The sequence below is a fragment of the Monodelphis domestica genome, chromosome 5 (assembly GCF_027887165.1).
Source record: "Monodelphis domestica isolate mMonDom1 chromosome 5, mMonDom1.pri, whole genome shotgun sequence".
Taxonomy (NCBI): domain Eukaryota; kingdom Metazoa; phylum Chordata; class Mammalia; order Didelphimorphia; family Didelphidae; genus Monodelphis; species Monodelphis domestica.
Window position 1 is genome coordinate 218,607,648 of NC_077231.1, and position 22,940 is coordinate 218,630,587.

Sequence of the window (22,940 nt, forward strand, 5' to 3'; positions counted from 1 at the left end):
TGCTAAATTCTGAAGATGAAAATGAAAAAATGAGGCAATCCTTGCTTTCTAGGAATTCCATTCTAATGGAGAAGATGGCATATATAAAAGAGTTTAGCTGCAAGTGAGATGGAAAAGTCTCTTAGTCCTTCCTTCCTTCCTTCCTTCCTTCCTTCCTTCCTTCCTTCCTTCCTTCCTTCCTTCCTTCCTTTCTTTCTTTCTTTCTTTCTTTCTTTCTTTCTTTCTTTCTTTCTTTCTTTCTTTCTTTCTTTCTTTCTTTCTTTCTTTCTTTCTTTCTTTCTTTCTTAAACTCTTAACTTCTGTCTTGGATTCAATACTGTATATTGGTTCCAAGGCAGAAGAGTGGTAAGGGCTAGGCAATGGGGGGTCACGTCCCTTGCCCAGGATCCCACAGCTAGGAAGTGTCTGAGGTCAAATTTGAACCTAGGACCTCCCATCCCTAGGCCTGTCTCTCAATCCACTGAGCAACCCAGCTGCCCCCAGATGCCTCTTCTTTAATGTTATTTCCACTAATAAATTATGTATCCGTTTCTGGTACTGAACCACTTCAAAGTGCCAAGGACTTTGGGGACAAAAAATTTCTAGATCTCTAACAGTTGTGTTTACAAGACCAATAGGAGGAATTGCCAGGCTGCATCTTCACAGGCGCTGCTTCCCAGGAATTATCACTGGGTTGGAAGCATTGTCATTCCCAAGGCTCTTAGGTTCAGTGTCCTGTTAAGGGATATATTGGTAGTGGTGGTTTAAACTGTTCAGTACATATTGCCTCCAGTCTTTTCCTTAGAATGCTTTGATGCTAGAACAACTAGGTGGCTTGTTGGATGAAGAGCCAGGCAGAGAGGGAGATCTTCAGGTCAAATGTGGTTAAAGGCAGTTCCTGTGTGACTGGGCAAGTCACATAATGTGGATTGCCCAGCCTTTACTGCTCTTTTGTCTTGGAACTAATTCGGATTCTAAGGTGGAAGGTAAGCGTTTTAATTGGAGAAGAGAGGAGGGGAGAGGGAAAGGGAAGGGGAGGGAAGGGGAGGGGAGAGAAGAGGCTAGCTGCTTCATCTCTGTCAATTTGCCTGCCCTGAGTGAGGCAGGATTACAGATAGGTTGGATGGCTGGCACTTTCTTCAGTATAAATTGCCTTGGTAATGATGGCCATGAGGACTGGGCTGGAAGCAGGCAAGGAATGTTCCCACTCCTGTGCCTATTTGTTGTTGCTGGTGGTGATGAGGAAGGTGGGACCCCATTTCCAGAATAATTTTTCAATGATGGTTATGGAGAATGAGCAGGAAGCAGGTCTGGTGGTTTTGAGGGGTACCCTTGGGTGCAAGATCTCTATCAGTCTGAGGGGAAATGGGAATCAGAGTGATGGCAGTAGTTTGACTTGCCTGGCACGTGCTTCCTTTAGAGACCCTAATTGTTTTGCTTTTCAAGAAATATAACTCCTCTTCTTATTCATCTGGAAAATGAAAGAGGGGGGGTGGTATCCTGATAAATGTTTAACAACCGGCTCTCCATAATTTTCAGCAAAAACGTAAGTTTAATTCGTATTATCGCGTTTGCAAATTTGAGATTTAAATGCTCCCACTGAAAATTTAATAATTCGCTGCCAACACACTCTCGAACCTCATTCTTTCTTTGGTACCCCTGATATCCGAAACGAGATATAAAGCTCAATGGTCTTTAAAAAGAACAGCTCAAGGTCCTTTGCTTTTTGCCGGTAGGACCTAGAGCTAAACAAAGTCATCACTGAGTCTCAGTTTTCGCTTAGGTAAAGTGGGAGTGGTTGAGGTGAGGCTCTGGGAATTTATTAAGCAGGTTTCAGTTGACTGTCACTTAAAAAAAAAAAAACTTATTGTTACGAAAGGAGGTAGTGGGTGGAGTCTTAGGATGGGCGAACTAATACGTCTGTTTCCGCGGGAATCTACAACCGATCCAATCCTGACGTGAAGTGGGAGCACGTCACCTCCGTCTCCCCCCCCCCCCACCGAGATTTTCGATCTACTTCCGGGAGAGGGCCAGAGCTCGGCTCGCCGCCGGAGCAGGGCGCTTCTGCGCCTGCGCCAGACGTCAGGCGGCGATTGAATTCTATTATAGCTTTAGGTTTGGTCGCGGGGCGAGGTGAAAATGGCCGCGCGCAGGCGCGTTCAGCATAGGAAAGAAAGGAGGAGCAAGAGAAAGGGTCGGGGGCGGGAGCGCTGGCCCCTATGGGGCGTTTTATTTGTTTGTGGAGTGGGCGGCTCTTCCCTAGGCTGAGAAAGGCGGGAAATGGCGGAGGCGCGCGCGGGAGCCCGCCCAGCCTTCAGCCGAGGGGTGTCGACGGTCGGGGACGGGGGACGCAGGTGAGTGGGACTCGCGACGGCACAGATTTCTCCCGTCTGCTGAGCAGCCTGGGCTGGGATCGCTCCCCCGAGCCCAGCGGAGTTCCCTGAACCTCGGCTCCAACTCCCAAGAGTGTTCTGATCCCTGACCCTTGACCTGGGGACCGCCGCCCCTTCCCTGTGAGAAAGGCTGGCGCTTGTGGGGTTCTGAGCCAGTCCCACCTGGAAGTTAACATCCGGGTACCCCCACCCCTTCCCTTCCGTTCCAGGCGGGCAGGAAATGAGCATTTATTAAGCACCTACTTTGTGCAAGGCTCTGCCCTAAGTGCTTTGCAAACTTGACCTCAGCTGATCCACGGCACAAGTCTGGGAAGGAGGGGCTCTTATTGGGCCTGTTTTACTTCCATCTAGACTGCTAACAATTGTGTGAGGGTCGGGGCCGGGCGGGGTACACGTGGGGTAAGTGGAGGACTAGTGGGCGTCCTTACCATTCTTGTAAGTGATGTATCAGGCACGGGCATGATGGGGATGTGATGAGGGCCCCATTCTCCGTTTAAAAGCTTCTGAACATTTTAGAACTCCTGGGTTTCTTTGGTAGGTGATGAGTTCCTATTACCTTCAGGTGTCCAGTGTGGGAGATTTTTGTGCAGTTGAGCCCTTAACTTCCCAAGTCAGGGATTCCTAATCTGTTGGAGGGGAGGTGTCATGGATCTTTTGGACCCCTGCTCAGGGTAATGCTGCAAAATATATAAGATTTCAAAGGAAACTGGTAATATTGAAATGCAATTATCTAAAGATGTTAAAAAGAAAAAATAGTTCATGCACTCTTTAGGACCTTTCAGATTTATAGAATTGGAAAGATTCTTAGAGATTTATCCAGGCTATTCATTTTATAGGGGAAGAGCAAAACAACCCCAGAAAAGCTATATATAAGACTCATGTCTTTTAAGTGATAAACATTTGTTTTTACATTTTTAATCTATATCTTTTGTTTTTATGTCAACTTCCTTTCCAAATACCAATTCCCTTACTTAGTATCAACTATAAGTATATTTTATACATATAAGTATATATTATAGTTTTATGTATATATAGATACTTTGTATTAGCTATAAGACACAAGAGCTGCAATTGGTGACTTGCCCAGAGTCATACAGCTAGGAAATGTCTTAAGATCAAATTTGAGCCCAGCTCCTCCCAACTCCAGACCTGGCTCTCTTCACTGTGCCACTTAGCTATCCTAACAGTTCATTTTTCAAGTCAGCATATTTAAGTGGCATTTGAGTACTTTACTGTACACTGTCCTGAACAATGAAATTAGAAAACTCAGGGTTAACTATTATGTCTGCTATTGTTACCTGTATGACCTGGAGTAAATAACTTCCACCTTTTTGGGGATTCAGTGTCTTTAAGGGCCCTTCTAGCTAAATCTAAGTAACTCTTGGGTTACCTAATTCATGAGAAGTTTGGAATACTATAGCTAAGTGCTAAATGTGTGGAATAAAAATAAATTCTTGCTCCTTTTCTTATAAAAGTTTTATAATTTTGTGATTTTGAGAGCTAGTGTAATCAATGAAGACAAAGAAGTTTTCACTGAGGAAATTGGTCCCCATTAAAGAAATGTTGAGTGAAACATTATTATTTGGTGGTGGTATGAAAAAAATAAGACTTAATTCCTATAAATCAAGGAATTTATAGCCTAGTACAGGAAAGTTTCCACTAGAGCTTTAAGGAAAATAATGTCAGAGAAATGCAGAAGGGATTCCAAATATGGGGCTATGGGATTAAAATTTTTGTGGTACTTATTCATCATCTTTTACTGCCCACCTTACATGAATAGTTGCCCTCCCACCCTCTACCCCAGACTTTTGTATCACCAACTTATCCATCTCTCTGAACTTAATAGGCTACATTCTACAATAAATTACCTGTTTATTGTCAGTATCTATTAATAAATGGCTTGATGTTATCTTCTTCCCAGATAACAAACTCACATTTTTAAGAATCCTTTTGAAGATGCTTTGGCAGGTCTTTGGTCAAGCTGTTCTGGGGTAAATGTTGCAGTCTACTTTCCCCATATTGTAGCAGGATTTGAATGTTAGAAAGAATTATTATGTCCCTCTCTAGATAAGTGGTTTAACATTCCAAGTCACTGTGAGTAATTTTGGAAAGCCTACATTTGGATCAGTCTTATTCTATATCATCAATTTACTTTGAGGATGATAGTAATGTTGGTTCTCTGCAAAATTACTTTTGCAGAACTCGTTTGTGTGATTTTTTTTCCTTAAAACACAGATAATTTTTGAGATGTTAGTATTATTGCCTTTAAATTGAGATTATCTCTATTTTATCCTGATGTATCTTATTTGCATAGTTTTTTGCATAATGTCTCTATCTTTCTGTGTATTTCCAGTGTTTAGCACAGTGCCTAGCACTTAATAATTGCTAAATAAAAGCATGTTGACTTGACTAGGAACTAGACTAATGCACCATTATAAAGGCTTAATTTTTTTAAGAGGGCCAAATATTTCCTTTCCTTCGTGCTTTGGGCAAGTGGGATTACTGGGAATCTATAGGAAAGTCCACTGACCTGTCCACACACAAAAGAAGTGGTATCTTTACTTACAGTCCTGTTATAGCATCTGTCTACTAATGTGGTGTGCAAAGGGAAAGAATATTTAATCCCACCAGTTCTTCATGCTTTCAACCTTTATCTTCTTTTCTTTGCTGGTCTTCTTGAAACACTCAACTGCACTTTCTGCTTTAGCTTCTCACCTCCCATTTCAGTCATTTATCTTCAGCCTCCTAGAAGTTACCACTGATTGCCAATCATTTTTTCCCTCTTAATTTCTGATGCCCCTTTTTTATTCCTCCTCCTTCTTACCTCTGCTGCCTCCGATACAACTGAGGACCCCTTCTTTGTGGTTGTTCTGTTTTTCTTCCTTTTTTAATAGTCCTCTCACTTCTCCTTCTGCTTGTTTTACAGATTTTCCTCAGTCTCCTTTGCTGGATAATCATACATGCCCCTTCTTAACTTGATTTTACCTACTACTTTTGCCCAGGCCTTCTATTTTCTCTGTCTTTTTGTCTTGTTATCATTATTCTCTGGAATTCATTAATCATCTCTGTGCTATTGTCTCCCAAATCCATATCTACACCCAATGCAAAAGGTGATATAGAGTTCCTGGAGCATCACCAACTTCCTTTTAGACATTTCTACTATGTATGTCTCATAAGCATCTAGAATTCATCATGTCTATAATAGAATATATTATTTCTTCTCTTCCTACACCCAAACCCTAGCCCCACCTTTTTCTCCAAACAGCTATTCCTTTGGAGGATGCTATTCTCCTTCTAGTTACTCAACCTCTCAACCTCTGTGTTTGCCTTAACCTTTTATTCTCTTTTAACCTCTTTCCTATGCAATCAATCAGGTTCCAGGTCTTACTGATTATATCACTGTAGCTTCTCTTGAATCTGACCTTCTGTCAACTCAAAACTGCTACCAACCTAAATCAAACCCTTCTCTCCTCTTATTTGGATCATTTGACCATTTGCAAGAGCCTTTTAATTTATTTCCCAGTTTCTAGTTTCTGCTTTTGAACCCATCCTTCATAAAATTGCCAAAACAATCTTTAAAGCTCAATACACTTGTGTCACTCCCCTGCTCAAGGATATAGACCTTCACATTTTGATTCCAGCTTACCTTTTTCAACTTATTTCACATTACTGTTCCTCTTTGTGCACTTTAGATTATAACCAAACTGGCCTAATTTATGTTTTCATCTTAGGATTCCATTTTCAACTTCTCTTTGAGCAAACAATTCCCCAGGTCTCAAATGTACTCTTTCCCTTGTCACTGCCTCTTAGAAAGCCTAGATTACTTCAGGGCTTAACTAAATGTTCTGCCTTGTATAGGAACCCTTCTCTGATATTTGTAGTTGTTGGTGTTTTCTCCTTCCTCAGATTATTTTTTTTATTTATTTACTTGCATGTGTTATTCCTCAGTAGAACGTGAGCTTTTTGAGGACAAGAACTATTTATCACCTTTCTTTTTTTTCCTTCTAGCACCCAGGATAGTACCTTGATCATAAATTTTTTTTTAAACCCTCAGATCCTATATTACAATCAATACCAAGTATCAGTTCCAAGGCAGAAGAGTGGTAAGGACTAGGCAATTGGGGTTAAATAACTTGCTCAAGGTCAAAGAGCTAAGAAGAATCCAAGACCAGATATGAACCCTGGACCACCATCTCCAGGCCTGGTACTCTTATCCACTGAACCACCTAGCTGCCTTTTGCACATTATTTTTTTAAATGCTTGTTGATTTGATATAGCCTAGTCTACCCTTGTAGTATCTTCTGAGAGAGACATACATTGGCCAAGTGCAGAGCCCATCATGATCCTGGGCTGCAGGGATAGTCTTCTTGTGACAGGTTGAGGGACAGAAGAGAAGCAGAGGAGTGGGGATTATGAAGAAGGTTAAGATCCTAGTTCAGAACATTATTAGAGATGGAGGTCTCACCACTATCAGGCACTATGTATTAGTTGCCAGGTTTTTGATAATGTGACTGAATAGTTTTACTGTCTTGAAATTTGTATCAATCAGACCCACAAACCTTAAAGATCTATTTTTCTACAAAGTCATTTTCTATAAAGTCACTTAGTAACATTGATTTACCACCTCCTGTCACAGTCTTTTCTTGTCACCCTCTTGCTAGATTCTAACAGTTTCAGTTCCCTTTGAGTTCTTTTTAACCTAGTTAAAGTTTCATCAGCTTAACTAGGCCAAAGATATTGTTTTCACTTAAAAACAGTTTTCAATATGAAATTATCCAGCCTGTGTCTAAACTTACCATATTTTCTTACTTAGGCCCTTTAAAAACAAATCTCTGTTTGGCAGTCTCAGTCAGAAATGTCTGCTAAATTTGCTAACTTAATGATGTGCTTTTCCTAAATTAAGATTTACCTCTCTTTACAGAATCCTCCAAAGAAATTGAATTTTTCTTAACACTGAAACCTTTTTCCTCCCATATACATATATTTGTGTATATGTGTACACATAAATACACCTCTATCAAACTGCATTCTGTATAGACTTCAGTAGTCCATAAAATGGAGTTGATGTTCTGGGCTAACTGAATTCCTTAAAAGGCCAAGCATATTTTTTTTTTTATAGCTTTGAGTGAACTGTATTACTTATAGTACAAACTTGATTTTAAAACAAATTTGAATAAAGTGTATTTAAAATGTGGGCTTTGTTAGCCTTGGTCTTCTGTGTTCTTCCTCTGCCTCTTCTCCCCACAATTCCTTCCTTCTACTCTACCCTCCACCCACCACCCACCGGAAGGGAAAAAGACACATTTTCTTAACAATTTCCTTTCCTTTTCATTTTCCTCTATAGGATGTTGGGAGTCTGGGGTATGGAGCAGGAACACCAGGAAGCTCTGAAGAAGAACCGAGTTGTGTTGGCCAAGCAGTTGTTGCTTAGTGAACTCTTAGAGCACCTCTTGGAAAAGGATATCATCACCCTAGAGATGAGAGAACTTATCCAGGTAGCTGGAGGTTGCAGATGCATAGGTTAGAGAGAAAAATAGTTGGGGTGGTTGGGGGAGCAGGGTGGAGGGGGAACACAAGCCATGAACAGGAAGGAAAAGAGGACATGACCTTATCAAAGGGGATACTAAAGATAGTATAAGGTTTCAAGAGCAAGGATGGGATTAAACTCAATTTTCCCATAAATAAATATTGGTGAGTTGGATTGGTGAGTACTCTCTTAACAAAAATGTAATAGGTTTTGTTTTTACATCACTTTTATTTCCAGATATACTCCTCCTTTATTCATTGAGCCATATCTTATAAAAAAGATTTCAAAAAAAAAGAAGAAAAGCAGTTTGGTAAACATTATTGGGAGTGTGAGGTAGCTGTTCTCTTAGGGGGGAAAAAATTGTGGTATGGGTTAAACAAATATAATTACTTTTTTTTATCTTCTTTTTTGCTCCAGGCCAAAGTGGGCAGTTTCAGCCAGAATGTGGAATTCCTTAACTTGCTGCCCAAGAGGGGTCCCCATGCTTTTGAAGCCTTCTGTGATGCCCTACGGGAAACCAAGCAAGGGCACCTGGAGGATCTGTTGCATAGAACCCTTTACAGCTTTCAGAATCTACGGCCACCAGTATGGGGAATTGAAAATGTGATGTTTCAGGCTGGGGGAGTTAGGGGGGTGGAGGGATGGGATCTTCAAATGAACTTTTTATTAGCAGTCTTGGAACTGTCAATGGGGGATTTGGAATATTGAAAGAAGATGTTATTGTGACTGGCATGTCTCTGAGACTTAGCATGGTAACTGTTGTTTTCTTACAGTTGGGTTGTGACTATGACTCAAGTTTCCCTCTCCCAGTGTGTGATTCCTGTCCCCCTCACAAGCAACTCCGCCTGTCTGTAGGTGAGGATTCAGAGGAGGGAGTGATAGTTGGACTTCCCATTTCTTATTTGGTCTTTGTGAGCACCAGCCTCCTCTTTCCCATGTGCTGAAGACAGTTCTTTTAATTAGTTGGCCAGGAACCAAAAAAAGCTTTTGTTAGAATGAGTACCAGGTGTGGCCCCTACCCTAGCAATAGTGAGGTGGTTGGTAGTTTAGCATGTAGACTTTCACCTACCATGACCTTGAAAAGTGACCTATCTTTTCCTCTTCCCAACTTCTGTGAATTAGAAGTTCCCATAGTCAGTTGATCCTTGCACCTATGAATCTTGCTTAATAAAAACTAATCTTATTCTGGAATGAGAAAGGAAATTACATTCAACTTCTAACTATAGTAATTAAAGCTGTTCTCTCTCAGAGATAGGAAGGATTAAGTCTATTCTCAGTTTCTTGCAGTGCTGAGTTTAAACTTGGATTTTGAAAACTGTTTGCCTGTCTCTGCCTCAGAGACCATGGAACATTCTTTGGACAATGGAGATGGACCTCCCAGCCTCCAGGTGAAACCCTGTACTCCAGAGTTTTATCAAACACACCAGCATTTGGTGAGTCTTAGAGAAGGACTTGAGGATATGGGAAAGAAGAAGGGGATCCCTCTCCTGGAAATGTAGTCCTTATTGAGAGTTCCTTTGTGTGCAGATCCCCACCCCCCCTCCTTATTAGACCCATTGGGATGAGGGAGAAAAAAGAATCAAATATGGCCCCTATCCTCATGGAGCTCCTAGTCTTATGGAAGAAATAGTTCCTACTTTTAGATAGCTATTTGGTCTTGGTTTTTGCAGTCTAACCCAGCCTTTCCCTACACAGGCCTACAGATTGCAGTCTCGACCTCGTGGCCTAGCAATGGTGCTGAGCAATGTGCACTTCAATGGAGAGAAAGACTTAGAGTTCCGATCTGGTGGGGATGTGGACCACAGTTCCCTAGTGACCCTCTTCAAGCTCTTAGATTATGATGTTCATGTCTTGCGTGACCAGACTGCACAGGTACTACCTGAGAAAGGGGGGAAGGGGCCTTGCATTTGGTTATAGGAAAAAAATCTTAGAACCAAATATATGAGGGCTTAAGGGATTGAATAAAAGATATAAACCTTCCCTTTAGAGCTTCTGCTGCTACTATGTACATTAGCCTCTCCTGTAAGAATTCTTTTCTCTCCCCCACTCAGGTGCCCAATATTACTGTAGTTTAGTAAAGGATGTGTAAGACCAATTGGCTACTTGAGAATCATTTTCATAGAGTACCAGTGTCCTTAGTGGGGCCATGTATTTGACTCCATATGGTATTCAGATTATAGCTTCAGGCTTAACCAGGGTTACTTAAACAGGGTTACAATGCCCTGTGGGATTGATTCGTGTTGATCAAACTCAGAAGAGAGTGATTTCTAAACCAGAATGCCCATTCTTTTATATTGGAAGGTATACTTGCCCCAGTAATCAAGACTAGTTTATTAGGAGTTCATTTCTTGGTGAACATAGAGGACTAAAGTAATGAACAGTTATTTGATGAGCACAGAGAAAAGGGAAAGTTAGTTATATGTTCTTATTGTTATCTAGAATCAAATGCCTCCCTCCTTGAATAGTGCTAAAGGATACACTGAAAAATTCTTATCCTTTTTGAATAGTCCTTGTTGTCACCAAGCCATCTTTAATAGCATCACTTGCTTCTGCTTATAGATTCTGATATTAGTTATTTTAAATTAGTGGAGATTTGTGAAATGCAAATAAAGTCCTGGTCAGTGTCTCATGGCCTGGAGATTCTCAAAGATGACAGTAGTGCACAGATCCTACTAAACTGAAAGGCTTTCTTATAAATGCCTGGCCACAGACTTGCCTGAGAATTAAGTTTGAAGAGTCTGACCAATAAGTGATGATTTTTCTCAGCCACTGCAATTCATAAAGATCAAGTTTTAGAGGAGTTGTAATCTGCTTTGTTAGAATAGTAGAAACAAAATCATCAGATAAAATAACATTCTTTGAAGTATTCAAATGAATTTAATAATATTTGTTTTAAAAACTATCTTATTTTCATGTTTTAGGCTTTTCACTTTTATTTCTGAATATAAACCTCTCCCCTCCATTATTCATTGAACCATCCTTTATAATAAAGAATTTCAAAAGAGAAAGGGTGGAATAATTTGGCAAAAAAAAAATCTGTCATTTGTGTCTTGGAGAGTAAGCAATATTCCACACCAGTTGTCATCCATCTCTGTAAAAGGGGGAAGGAAGTGCTTTTTTTCCCCTTCAGGCCCAAGTTCAGTCATTATAATTATACATTGTTCCATTTCTTTTTGTTTTTTTCTCCCCATTTATATTATTGTAATAAGTATATATTGTATCCTATGCATATTTATATCACCATATCAGTTCATATAAACCTTGGGCTCCTCGTAATACTGGTCCAACTTAACTTTGATTTTTAGCCATAAAACAAATATAAAAGCAAACTTTTCCTGATTGGCACAGATGCTTTAACTTGCTTAGTTTTTAGCAGTACTACCTCATCAGAATTTACAAGCTCAAAGGATCCACCAGTTTCAGTTTTCCCCAGAAGCAGAGATTATTGAAGTGTATCACCACACCCAGCCATTATTTCTTTCAGAACAATAATATTCCATTATATGAATATACCAAATTCTGTTTAACTGTTCCACAATCATTTTTTTCTTTTTTAACATTTAAAAAATATTTTTATTGTTACATAACCTTTATTTCCTCCTGAATCCTTCCCAGAGACCCATTCTTTTGAACATATTTAGGGAATAAAAGAAAGAAATGGAGGGAGGAATTCAGCAAAGCCAATGTATCAAAATAACATTAAATGAAGTATTCCATGACTGTGGGACATTCCTCCCACTTTCTTTGCAAAGGAGTCAGTGAAGATACTTTCTCATTCCTCTTCTTTTAAGCCAGATTTGTCCTTTGCACTTTTGCAGTGTTCTTTCAATTAACATTATTGTAGTTGTTTACTTTTTTTTTTAACTTTTAAACATTATTTTATTTGGTCATTTTCAAACATTATTCATTGGAAACAAAGATAATTTTCTCCCCCCTCCCCCCGCCACCCCTCCCATAGCGACGCACAATTCCACTGGGTATCACATGTGTCCTTGATCCGACCCCATTTCCATGTTGTTGGTATTTGCATTAGGGTGTTCATTTAGAGTCTCTCCTCAGTCATATCCCCTCAACCCCTATAGTCAAGCAATTGCCTTTCCTCAGTGTTTTTATTCCCACAGTTTGTCCTCTGCTTGAGGATAGTGTTTTTTCTCCTAGATCCCTGCAGATTGTTCAGGGACATTGCATTGACACTAATGGAGAAGTCCATTATGTTCTATTGTACCACAGTGTATCAGTCTCTGTGTACAATGTTCTCCTGATTCCGCTCCTTTCACTCTGCATCACTTCCTGGAGGTTGTTCCAATCTCCATGGAATTGCTCCACTTTATTATTCCTTTGAGCACAATAGTATTCCATCACCAACATATACCACAATTTGTTCATCCATTCTCCAATTGAAGGGCATCCCCTCATTTTCCAATTTTTTGCTACCACAAAGAGCTCAACTATGAATATTCTTGTACAAGTCTTTTTCCTTATTATCTCTTTGGGATAGTTGTTTTACTTTGTATCAGTTAATATGAATCTTTCCATGCTTCTCTGTGTCTATCATGTTCATTTTTTACCACATAATAATATTCTATTATATTCCTGGACTGTAATTTATTTATTCATTCCACAATGGAAATTTCTTATTCAGTTAAGTGATATTTATGTTAACAGGTCAATTTTTATCTACCTGTTCTTGTTAGCATAAGTATAACTTTATCATAGTTTCCATATATAAAGTCAAACTTTTTTACTTTGCTAAAAGTATGGTCTTGATTTTGTTTTAAGGATAAGGACAAGGAAAAGAAACAACTCATGATTTACCAGCTATATGTGCTCATTCTACCAGAAAAAAAATAATTTTTGAAAAGTATTTATTGAAAAAGAAAGAAACATTCTAGTGTTAATCTGTAGGCTGATGTGACGACTCATATATTCAGTTTAGAGGGATAACCTTTCAGCTTAGAGGGATAAAAAACCTGTATGTAGTGCATTAGTTTAATAGTACCTGTGATACTTCACTTTCACAAAAGGATTTTCATTTTCCTAAATAGGGAAAAAATACCAATAAAAATGAGTCTTAAATGATTGAGAGTTAAATTCATAATCAGTAATTTTAGGGTCTTGCTGTTTACTTAAGAGGAGGTATTGGTATTTTTCCAATTTTAACTTTGTCAAACCAGTCTACCATATCAACCTGTTTTCTGTTCTTTAAAAATATCAAACTCAGGGATATACTTTTTTAACATCACATGGCATATATTTAGAACCCAAATAAAAGTGCTATGTAGATTTACAGTTTTTTTTTTCTTTTAACATAGGTGTTTTATTTGGGAATTATAGAATCTACCAGGTCTTTTAGGGTACTCTTTTTTTTTTAAGGTCACCCTTAAAAATATATCAGTTATCCTACCTTTAAAGTTCTTTACAAAATGAAATTCATATTTCCTTTAACTAGGCTTTTATTACTTCTCAGGTACAGGGCTTTAGAAGCAAAGAGGAAGTTGCAGCAATCCGTAATCTATATGAACTAGGTAATTTAATATTGCAACAATATTTGATAGCAATAAAATTTTAAAATGTGTAAAATATTAAATTATATTGAGGGCTGTTCAGAGCAAACAAGTCTATTCTTGATTCAGAAATTCAGAGACTGAATCTATCAACATAAGGATTATTCACATGTTGATCAGTTTCAGAGTAAAAAGTTTTCCTTTTCTCTTTCATTATACAACTTAAGATATAAGGACCAAATATTCATATCCTTTGTTGGAACCATAGTGAACCATAAGCCATAATTTTAACAGCTTTTTCTAAAATATTACCTGTATCTGAATAGAATTTCTCTTGGTAAGTGACTCCCTAGGAGTAGTTCTTTTCACATAAAATAATTGTAATAGATTCTCCTTTTATTACGGTAAAGTAAGAGTTTTCTTGGTAGGATTCTGGAAAGAAGTAAAGCTTCAAATGCATTTATTCATTTAAAACTTACCATAAAGTAAGTGTCCAAAGTTAATAAGTTACAAATCTACTAGTACCCTTTCTAATTATTAATTCCTTAAACATACTATGCATTAATAAGAGCTGTATGTGTATATGCCATCAAATATATTAATGGTACTTTCTTTGCCTTTTCAGGAGATAGTAAGAAAAATGCATAAAGAAAAGAAAAATGAAAAATTTCTGATCTAAGGCCTTTGAAAAAGAGAAATAAATTTCTGGATAATAATTATGGTGGATTTTGCTTTAGTTGTCCTGGTTTTTAATAATAATAGTATAATCATAAGTATCACAGATGCATATATTTTAAATTTATTAAAATAATTTCATTCTTTAGCATTCATTAATTGCCTGCTCCATTATAGGTACTAGGATATAGGAATTTTTCTTTTTTTTCTTTTTTTTTTTGGTCAGGGCTGAATAGACTCCTTCCAACAATGCAGGTAGGCAGTTGGTTTTTAAATTATGATAATCTGCAGAGCAATTTAGGTCACTGAGAACTTAAGTGATTTACCTCTGACAATATGTTTTCAGAGGAAGTATTCAAACCTATGTTTTCCTTGTTCCAAAGCTAACATCTTTCTTATATCTAGCTACACCTAAAGGCCCAAGGCTGCAAAGACAAAAAAGAAAACAATTTCTGGCTTCAAGGAGTTTACTGGGTAAAATTCTGGAAAGAAAAACTTCAAATGCATCTATTCACTTATAACTTAAGGAATTTAATTTTTAAAACAAAACCAGAAAGACAAAGATAAGCAGTTTCATTCACACTCCAAAATTATAATTATTTTGCTTTCTGTGTTTTCCTCAATGTCCAAATGTTTCTAAATTCAGCAACTATAAGCATCTCTTAATTGACAGACAAGTTGATTTCCAGAATTTTATTTCATTCAGCATTTCACTTATTCAACAAATGTTTGGAATTGGAGCATACTTTCCCATAGAAACAATTGTTATAAATGGTGTTTCCAGTTTCCATAAAAGTATTTAAGCTATAAATATGGCTAAAATTTAGCTTCATTTATACTTTATCTTTGAGTTGACATCTTTATTTTTTGTTTGTTTCTTCATTTTTTTCCCCATTTCCTGTCAAACAAGCATTTATGGAATCTGACCACCATATGTAACATTGTTTCTATGAGAAAATGCTTCTGCAGCAAGGCTGAAATTGAGTAGCAAGAAGATTGCAACTTCCTCCTCCCTGACCCAACTGCAGGGGTTACTAATAAGGAAACAGTAATTCTGAGGTCACTTGTCACTCAAGGAAGCTCACCTCTTATGATGTTTGTGGGATTTTCATAAATCAGAGGATGTCTGCTGAGAATTTCTATTGTATAGTTATTTGTCTACAAACTAATTCATAAACTTCTCTTTTTACTTTTAAAACTACTCTTCATTTTCTTTCAAGAACTCTCATGGATCTAAAACACATATTTTGATAATTTTTGTGCCTCTAAACTTTTCTTGTTAGAAGATCAAGCCATCAAATTAACCATATCTCCTTTCTAGTAAGTTTAATACCTTTAGAATCTGACATTTTAAACTAAACTACCAGTCCAAATTTTATGTAATGTATTTAAATTGGATTTGATGTGTCTAAATATCAGTACTGTTATTATTGGGAGAGTTCAGTGAGTTCAAGGAATATGCAAGAATCCAAGTTGGTAATAGAAGGAATGCAATAGCAAAATCAGTCAATCTGACTTTGAAGTCATTATTTGGGCAGACAACCCCAGGTCCAGGTGAACATGTGATAACAATAGTAATCAATGTAGTAAGGCCACCTTGATTTTGAGACAGTCTAGTTTATCAAGAGGTCTTTTCTGTTTTCCTTGCCCATTCAGGAGGTAGGGTGCATTTATAGTTACTTTTAGCCCACAGGTTAGGTTATATCAGTTACTACACTCACCTTCCACTAGAGGGCAAGAGAACAGTGGTATGTATGTCTTTATACTGGACTTGATTATTTCCTTGAAGTGCCATTTATTTTTCCAAATATATGCCTTATAAATAACAAATCTTTTCCTGGTGATATTTTATTAGTACACAGTAATAGCCAATTTCTATGTTAAGAAAATTCAGTCATTTTTATAGTGTAATTTGTAAGCTAATATTCCTGGCTCTTGTTTTCAACCATTTTTTCCCTCTATTTTTCAGCTGCTGCCTTAAGTATTTCTTTAATTATTTATGTGAACTAGATCATTTTAGCTGCTGCTTTAGATATTCTTTTTCAAAAAAATATTTTACACAAATTCCATTTGAATTCTAGCTTGATATTATCAATAAATCTTAAGTTCGAGATGATATAAAATCAATAACTTCTTTGAATTATCGATGAGGGTATTTAGCTTTAATATTATATAGAAAATAGGTAAGAGAAGATATCAAAGGAAATTTGTAGGGAGATTAATACAGGAAGAGACAACCTTGTACCTTTTGTTTTATTTGATTCTTTCTGACAGCTTCCTATGTGTGTTGAGTTTTTTGAGGTGGTTGTAAAATGTTTTCTGATGTCAGGTGAAGTTGACCCAAGGAGAGAGAGATTGCAGTGCTGTGTCTGTTTGTTAGGAAGAAAATGAATGAGGACCCTGGGGCCTGGTACTAGTTTATTGTGGTAAATATATCTATTTTATCTTGGAGGGAAGAACATATATAAGTTAGGGTTGAGGAAAATTTTTTTGAATGCTATTATTAACTCCTCAGCCTGAATTCTTCCTATAAAAATTATGCTTACTAGATGTCCATATGCTCTGGCAACTTGCTGTATACAAAAACATCTTCCCTACTAGAATACACCATAAAAATAATGTATTGCACTTAATATGAGATTTCACATACTCATTGTGCTTTTCCTGTAGTAGTCCACACACTTTCACTTGATCACCCTTATCACTAAGTGTACATTTATAAAAAGTCTTTGAAAGAGTTCAATTAGTTGGGGGTAAAGGTAAAATGGTCTTAGTAGTAACATACTTTTCCCAGGTGATAAAAGGACATTTTGAGATATTTGTGTGTAAGAAAAACTTAAATTGTGGGTTCACCAGAAGTCTTGCTTAATAGTAACTTATGTGGGAATCTTGTCTTTCAGAAGATGCAGGAGAATCTCCAGAGGTTTGCACAGCTGTCAGCTCACCAGAGCACAGATTCCTGTATGGTTGCCCTCCTCTCTCATGGCATAGAAGGTGGCATCTATGGTGTAGATGGCAAGCTGCTCCAGGTACAGGCGTCTCTGGACACAAACTAATGAAACTAGGGTTTCTCACTTCTCTCCCCCTTTCACATTGTAACAGCTGTTCTATGTATTGTGGGATTCCAAAAGTACAGTACTGAAGATTACTTAACCCACTTGCTTCATCCACTTTTTCTACTGCAGCTCCAAGAGGTTTTTCGGCTCTTTGACAATGCCAACTGCCCAAACCTGCAGAACAAGCCCAAGATGTTTTTTATCCAGGCTTGTCGTGGAGGTGAGTGCCATAGTCAGCCCAGTGCCTGGGTAGTGACTCCTGGGCAGTCCCCATGCCAGCTCTCACTTTCCTGTTTGCTCCTCTCAGGTGCTATCGGATCCCATGGGCACCCCCTTCTGTTCACTGCTGCCACCGCCTTTCTCACTCTGTAAGTGTCTCTCCTTCTGCATGGGCTGTGCTAGGACTTGGGCAGCCCATGGCTCTCAGGTTGGTCAGCTCTCTATTCTGCATCTCCATATCTTCTCATCAGGGCACTTATATCAGCATCCTCATTTCTCTCTTGGAGCTCTCTTTCTCTGCACTTCAGTTCTTAACTCTGAGATAGTCTCTCTTTGCATGAGAGGAGTGAATAACAAAGTTCCTCTCCTTCTCATCTCTGCCTCACTTCCTTCTTCCCCTTTAACTGCCACTCATCTATAACTGTTTTCCCTTCCTTTCCTGTCTGCTTCTCTCTTTCTTAAAACTCCCTTCCCTTTTCCTAACTACCGTACATTGTGCAGGGGACCCAAGAGGCACTCATTTCTGTGCTATCCAGCTTTTCGACCATAGTGCTACCTGGGGTGCTTCGTTTTCCTTTACTTCACTGCATCCTAACCTTTTTCTACCCCTGCATGAAGTTTTTTCAGCTCTCTTAGGAGCCAAGACCTTGAGCATTCTACTCTTACATGGCTTCCAACCAATGAAAGCTCCTATTTTAAGTCCCTATTATGCTAAGCACTGTTAGGATAGAAAAGAAGGCATGATTTCTCCCTTCAAGTCACTTATCAGATAGTTTGTGAGATGAGATAGACATATCTAAAGTGAGAAAACAGTTGACAAGACAGAAGCAAATACGCAGCGGTGTGGTAAATTAAACTTGAGTGCTGATATAGGAAGAAAAGAGGGAGGATCAAGAAAGGCTTCATACAGAAGGTGGCACTTAAGCTGAACCTTGAATGAAACCAGGGTTTCTGAGAGATGGAGGTGAAAAGTGGAGAACATTCTGAACTGGAGGATTGCCAATGCAGAGACACAGGTGGAAGGTGGAATACTGTGTGTGAGACTGTCAGAAGACTCATTTGACTGGACTTTACAGTGTGTGATTGATGTGTAGGAATATAAATGAGGCTGAGCAGATAAAAATCAAGTTAGGTTTTAAAGGGCCTTAATCACTGAATAGAGGAGTTTCTATTTAACCCTAAAGGTAATGGAAACTGTTATAGTTTGATCCATGCTTTAAGAAACTCACTTGGCAGCTGGTGGAGACCAGATTGGAGAAGGGACAGTCGTGGGGCAGAAGCCAATTCTTGACTGTTGGAAATAGTAAGGCAAGAGAAGATGAGGATTGTAGTTTCAAGTGATGACCAAATGGGTAGAGCCAAGGGGATAGATGTGGAGATAGAAACAACAAGATTTGGCAAGTAATTGACTTAATGGAATGTAATTTAAAATTTTTTCTTCTTGAATACATTCATGTGCCCATTCTGAGTCCACCTTCCAAATTCTCCATAAAATATCTAGGGAGAAACCAAGTAAGTATACATACAGCCTCTGTGGTAATTAGAATCTCACCCACTTACCCTTTTACTTGAGGAATGACTCTCTTGGCTTTTACCCCATCTCTCCTCAATTTTGCTAACTTCATTCTTCTGTGAGTCTTATTAAGAGCGAAATACTGTGAGACCCAGAAACTCTTTCTGCTAGAGCAAGCCAGGAGACAAGAGGCAGGATCATCTCAGACCTGTGCTAAAAGCAGCTGCTTTTCCTTTCTGTCCAAAGGCAGATGATGGATTAGATGACTCCTAAAGTCCCTTCCACTGGATGGAATCTTACTCAGTACTTCAAATCACTCCTTCCTTCCTATCAGGGCTGGAAGGATCTCAGGACTCTCACAATTGTTTGTGTTCTCTCAGGAGGTTGCATTTGTATCTATCAGGCACAAATTGACTGAGGCAGCAGCCAGCAGTGGTTGTCCCTCTTGAAATGGGAGGGAAAAATTGGGTCTCTCATTGTCAGGCCCAGAGAGATAATGCTGTTTCTGTCCATTCTCCCTCCAGATGAGACAGACCGAGGGGTAGACCTTCGAGATGGGAAAGAGCATGTGGCTTCTCCAGGGTGTGAGGAAAGTGATGCTGGCAAAGAAAAGATACTGAAAATGCGACTGCCCACACGCTCTGACATGATCTGTGGCTATGCGTGCCTCAAAGGTACTTGGGGTTCTAGAACAAAGGAGAAAGGAAAGAAATAGGCATTTAGATAGCAGCTGCTATGGGCCAGACACTAAGCTAGTGCTTTTGGCACTGAGCTATGGTAAAGGGAGAGGGAAGTGTTAATGGAGTCTTCAGGTCCCCTGCTTAAGGTGATACTATTCCAGAAGGGACTATGGAATGGGTAATGAGCCTGAAGGCCAGGATCTCTCTATTCTAACACAGTCCTGGTCTGATTGTAGGCACAGCTGCCATGCGCAACACCAAGCGGGGATCCTGGTACATTGAGGCCCTGACCCAAGTGTTCTCTGAGAGGGCTCGAGATATGCACGTGGCAGACATGCTGGTTAAGGCGAGTCTCCCTTTGTTTGGCTTTCTGCATATCTTCACAGTTTGCCCTGCCTCTATTTTTTCTACTTTCTTTTCCCCCTTATCTTCCTTTCCTGTTAGAGCTTTCCTTGCTTTTTGGTGGCTTTTGTAAAAAGCCTGAAGTCTTTGGCTTGAGACTTAACAATTTTCTCCCTCTCCAGGTTAATGCACTTATCAAGGATCGAGAAGGCTATGCCCCTGGTACAGAGTTTCATCGAAGTAAGGAGATGTCTGAGTACTCCAGCACCCTCTGTCGCCACCTCTACTTATTCCCAGGACATCCCCCTACACAATGAGCTCCCATCTTCTCAAACAACCCGAGTGAGACCACAGGAGTCATAAATGAACTGTCCCTCTTCAGAATGGACCATTTTGTCCTCCCCCTCAGGGATAATGGGACTCTCCCAGGCTGGTTTCACATACCTTTTATTTTCCACTTTGAAGATGGGGCCTGCAGGCCAGCTCCTCTTGTGTGTAAAACTAGAGCCATTTCTTGGCAATCCCTGGTCAGAGTCACTGCCAAGAAGAGTGCTTAGGGTATACAATAAGGGAGTCTGGCAGGTAGTTCTAGAACACAATACTTTTATGTGGGGTAAGAGGTATGTGAGCTTCACTCCTAAGTACTAATATTGAATACCCTACCAAGCCCCAGCCCTAGCCTCTTGTGGGTATTGATTTTACCACCAGGATTATTGTGAATAGCACTTTGATCATTGTCTCTGTTACATGAGTTAAGCCATTTTGATGATCTCCACCTTTTATCCTTTCTATTTTCAAATGCTACTTCCCTTGCCATTCAGGGATATTTTGGGTGACGTTCTTTACTACTTAATTCAGTACTTTTAAAATCAATTATTTCTTTAGTATGAGTGCTCATTCTTTCCACTGTCACATTATGAAGCCCCTCCCTAATTTAGTAAGTGACAGTCCAGAATCAACCTAGCCAAAAATAATTGCTTCTCTTGGTGATGTTTCTCTTGAAACTTACCTAGATTCCTCTTTGGATAATAGACATGGGAACCATCAACTGGGTCCATTTTTAAAGCCTTTCCAGCTCCATGAGAATTTGCCTAGTAGAACTTGTACTTCACTAGCTTAGTCTTTGAGAACCCAATGGATATCTTTTAATAAGGGGAGTTATTTGGCCTGAGAGGGCCAAGCACAACTCAAAACACTGTATCTGCAGTAATGACCTATGCATTCTCCTTTTTTTAGTACTGTAAAGGCCTCCCTGTTAGGAGGGGACTGTCTTCCTCTATTCACCTACTCTGAATATACTCCAGCCCAACTTTAGAGAATGGTGACAACTACCCTTATTCAAGTTATTAAGGTGACTTATTCCTCCCCCAGGGAGTTTCCCAGATCTCATAAATGGTTACTTTCCTCTGTGTTTTCCTATTGAAATGGATGACACAGAGAAAGAATGGAGAATGGATTTGTGAATGATACCTCAGAATAATTCTTTTTTTCCTTTGTCTCCTAGCCTGAACTTTCACCAAGTCCCATTTTCTGCATTTTAGATGTTCTGCCTTTCTCCCTATTCGCATTTTCCATCCAGTCTAGGTTTTCCATGTTTTGTGCCAGGATTACTGTAACGGCCTCCTGGACAGTATCTATTCTTCCAGTCTTTCAACCTCCATCTAATCCGTATGCTACCGTTAGACTGATTTTCTAAATTATTTCCCTACTAAAGAAACTACAGACTCTTAAACCCTGATTAGTTTTTAAATGTCCTTTTACTATCTAACCTCACTGGATATATTCCAGCTTTTCTTCCTATATTCCCCAATAGGCACCACCTATTCCTCTCTAGCTAGTATTCTATGTTCATTTTTTTCTATGGTGCCTTTGCTCTTATTATATTCCCACCTTTAATGCCTTCCCTTCTACCCTGTACCTATATAAAGCCTTACCTAGTGTTTGGCTCAGCTCAATTCCCACCTCAATGAAGCCTTCTTTGAGTTCTCTTTGCACTTAATAGTACCATAACTTAGTACTTAATTGTGTTCTGATTATTTGATGATCTTATTGCCTCCCAAAGAAACTATAAGCTTCTTGAGGGCAGTGATTGTGTCATAAGTCTGTGGCCCCTGTAGTGTGGGCACATAGTAAATTCAGAGACCACGTATTATACTTTTATCTCCCACAGTGCCCTGTACCATGCTAGGGCCTATAGGTGCTCAGTAAATACTTTTTGATTGGAGTTGGGGTGGAGGCCCTCCAGGGAAGGTATTCATTATCCTAGCCTATCTGCCTAAGCCCTGCCTAGGGTGGAAGCCTGTGATGTGGAAGAATCTGGAAATGAGCCTCTCCCCACTCCCCACTGCCAGGGTTTTGTATTGTTTTCAGGTGCCAAATAAATACTCATGTTTGTTATTGTGTGTCACCATTACCTCTGTCCTCATGGCTAATCAGATGCCTAAAGTCTTTCATTTTCCTTGTGAATCTACCTCACTACTTGCTTACATGTTGCCTCCAGAACTTTAAAAAAAAAAACTAAAAAAAAACCTCTTATGATAATGAACTGATTACACCTCATCTTTGAATTCAACCACTGTGGCCATGTACATCAAGCATTCAATGCCCTATCAATTAAATCAGAGGAAATTTGGCAGGTCAGTAGATATTCTAGTGGGTCAGGTAGATTCAATAAGTCTTATTAGTCTTCTTAGAGGTGTATAAATTAATGGTCTAGTGTTGGATTCCATTTCTCAATCTGACTTGGGCATGATCCTTTAAAGAGCTGGGGTCTTGATATATACTTGAAGGAAGAACTATAGTCGTAGGAAATAATGAGTGAATTATATAGAAATAGAACTAATTTGGGGATCAGAGCCAGGATTAGAGTGGATTAAAGGGAATGAACTTTAGTGACCTTGGTAAAGCAGAAGGTGGGTAGAATGATAAGAATAATAAATTGGTTGTTAACGTGGTAATAGATTATAGAGAATTTGTGGAACAGTGATGGGGAAAAAAATATAAAGATAAGGAGCTAGAGTGTCATGTGAAAGAGCCCTCCCTCAAAAAAAAA

The 22,940-nt window shown here is 39.0% G+C and overlaps 1 protein-coding gene across 6 annotated transcripts; it reads left to right on the forward strand.

Moving 5' to 3' along the window:
* Positions 1–944: 944 nt before the first annotated feature.
* CASP2 (caspase 2) lies at positions 945–22,285 on the forward strand. Of its 6 annotated transcripts, none has more exons than XM_056799827.1 (11): positions 945–965; positions 7,717–7,867; positions 8,317–8,484; positions 8,673–8,754; positions 9,187–9,332; positions 9,595–9,771; positions 16,979–17,107; positions 17,264–17,354; positions 19,391–19,540; positions 19,783–19,892; positions 20,071–22,285. In XM_056799827.1, the coding sequence occupies exons 2-11, from the start codon at positions 7,718–7,720 to the stop codon at positions 20,203–20,205; spliced, it is 1,338 nt and encodes a 445-aa protein (XP_056655805.1). In that variant the 5' UTR covers positions 945–965; position 7,717; the 3' UTR covers positions 20,206–22,285. The 6 variants fall into 6 exon arrangements, with proteins under 6 accessions (XP_056655805.1, XP_056655807.1, XP_001366069.1 ...); XM_001366032.4 differs by lacking the exon at positions 945–965 and adding an exon at positions 2,017–2,333 and having other exon boundaries at positions 9,238–9,332; XM_007504491.3 differs by lacking the exon at positions 945–965 and adding an exon at positions 2,083–2,333.
* The last annotated feature ends 655 nt before the right edge of the window (positions 22,286–22,940 follow it).

Excerpts from the sequence above, each read along its gene's own strand:
- CASP2 (XM_007504491.3), top strand. The coding sequence starts at position 2,260 with ATGGCGGAGGCGCGCGCGGGAGCCCGCCCAGCCTTCAGCCGAGGGGTG. Across the intron at positions 7,868-8,316 it reads AGATGAGAGAACTTATCCAG|GCCAAAGTGGGCAGTTTCAG; the intron begins GTAGCTGGAGGT and ends TTTTTGCTCCAG. Across the intron at positions 17,355-19,390 it reads TATCCAGGCTTGTCGTGGAG|ATGAGACAGACCGAGGGGTA; the intron begins GTGAGTGCCATA and ends TTCTCCCTCCAG.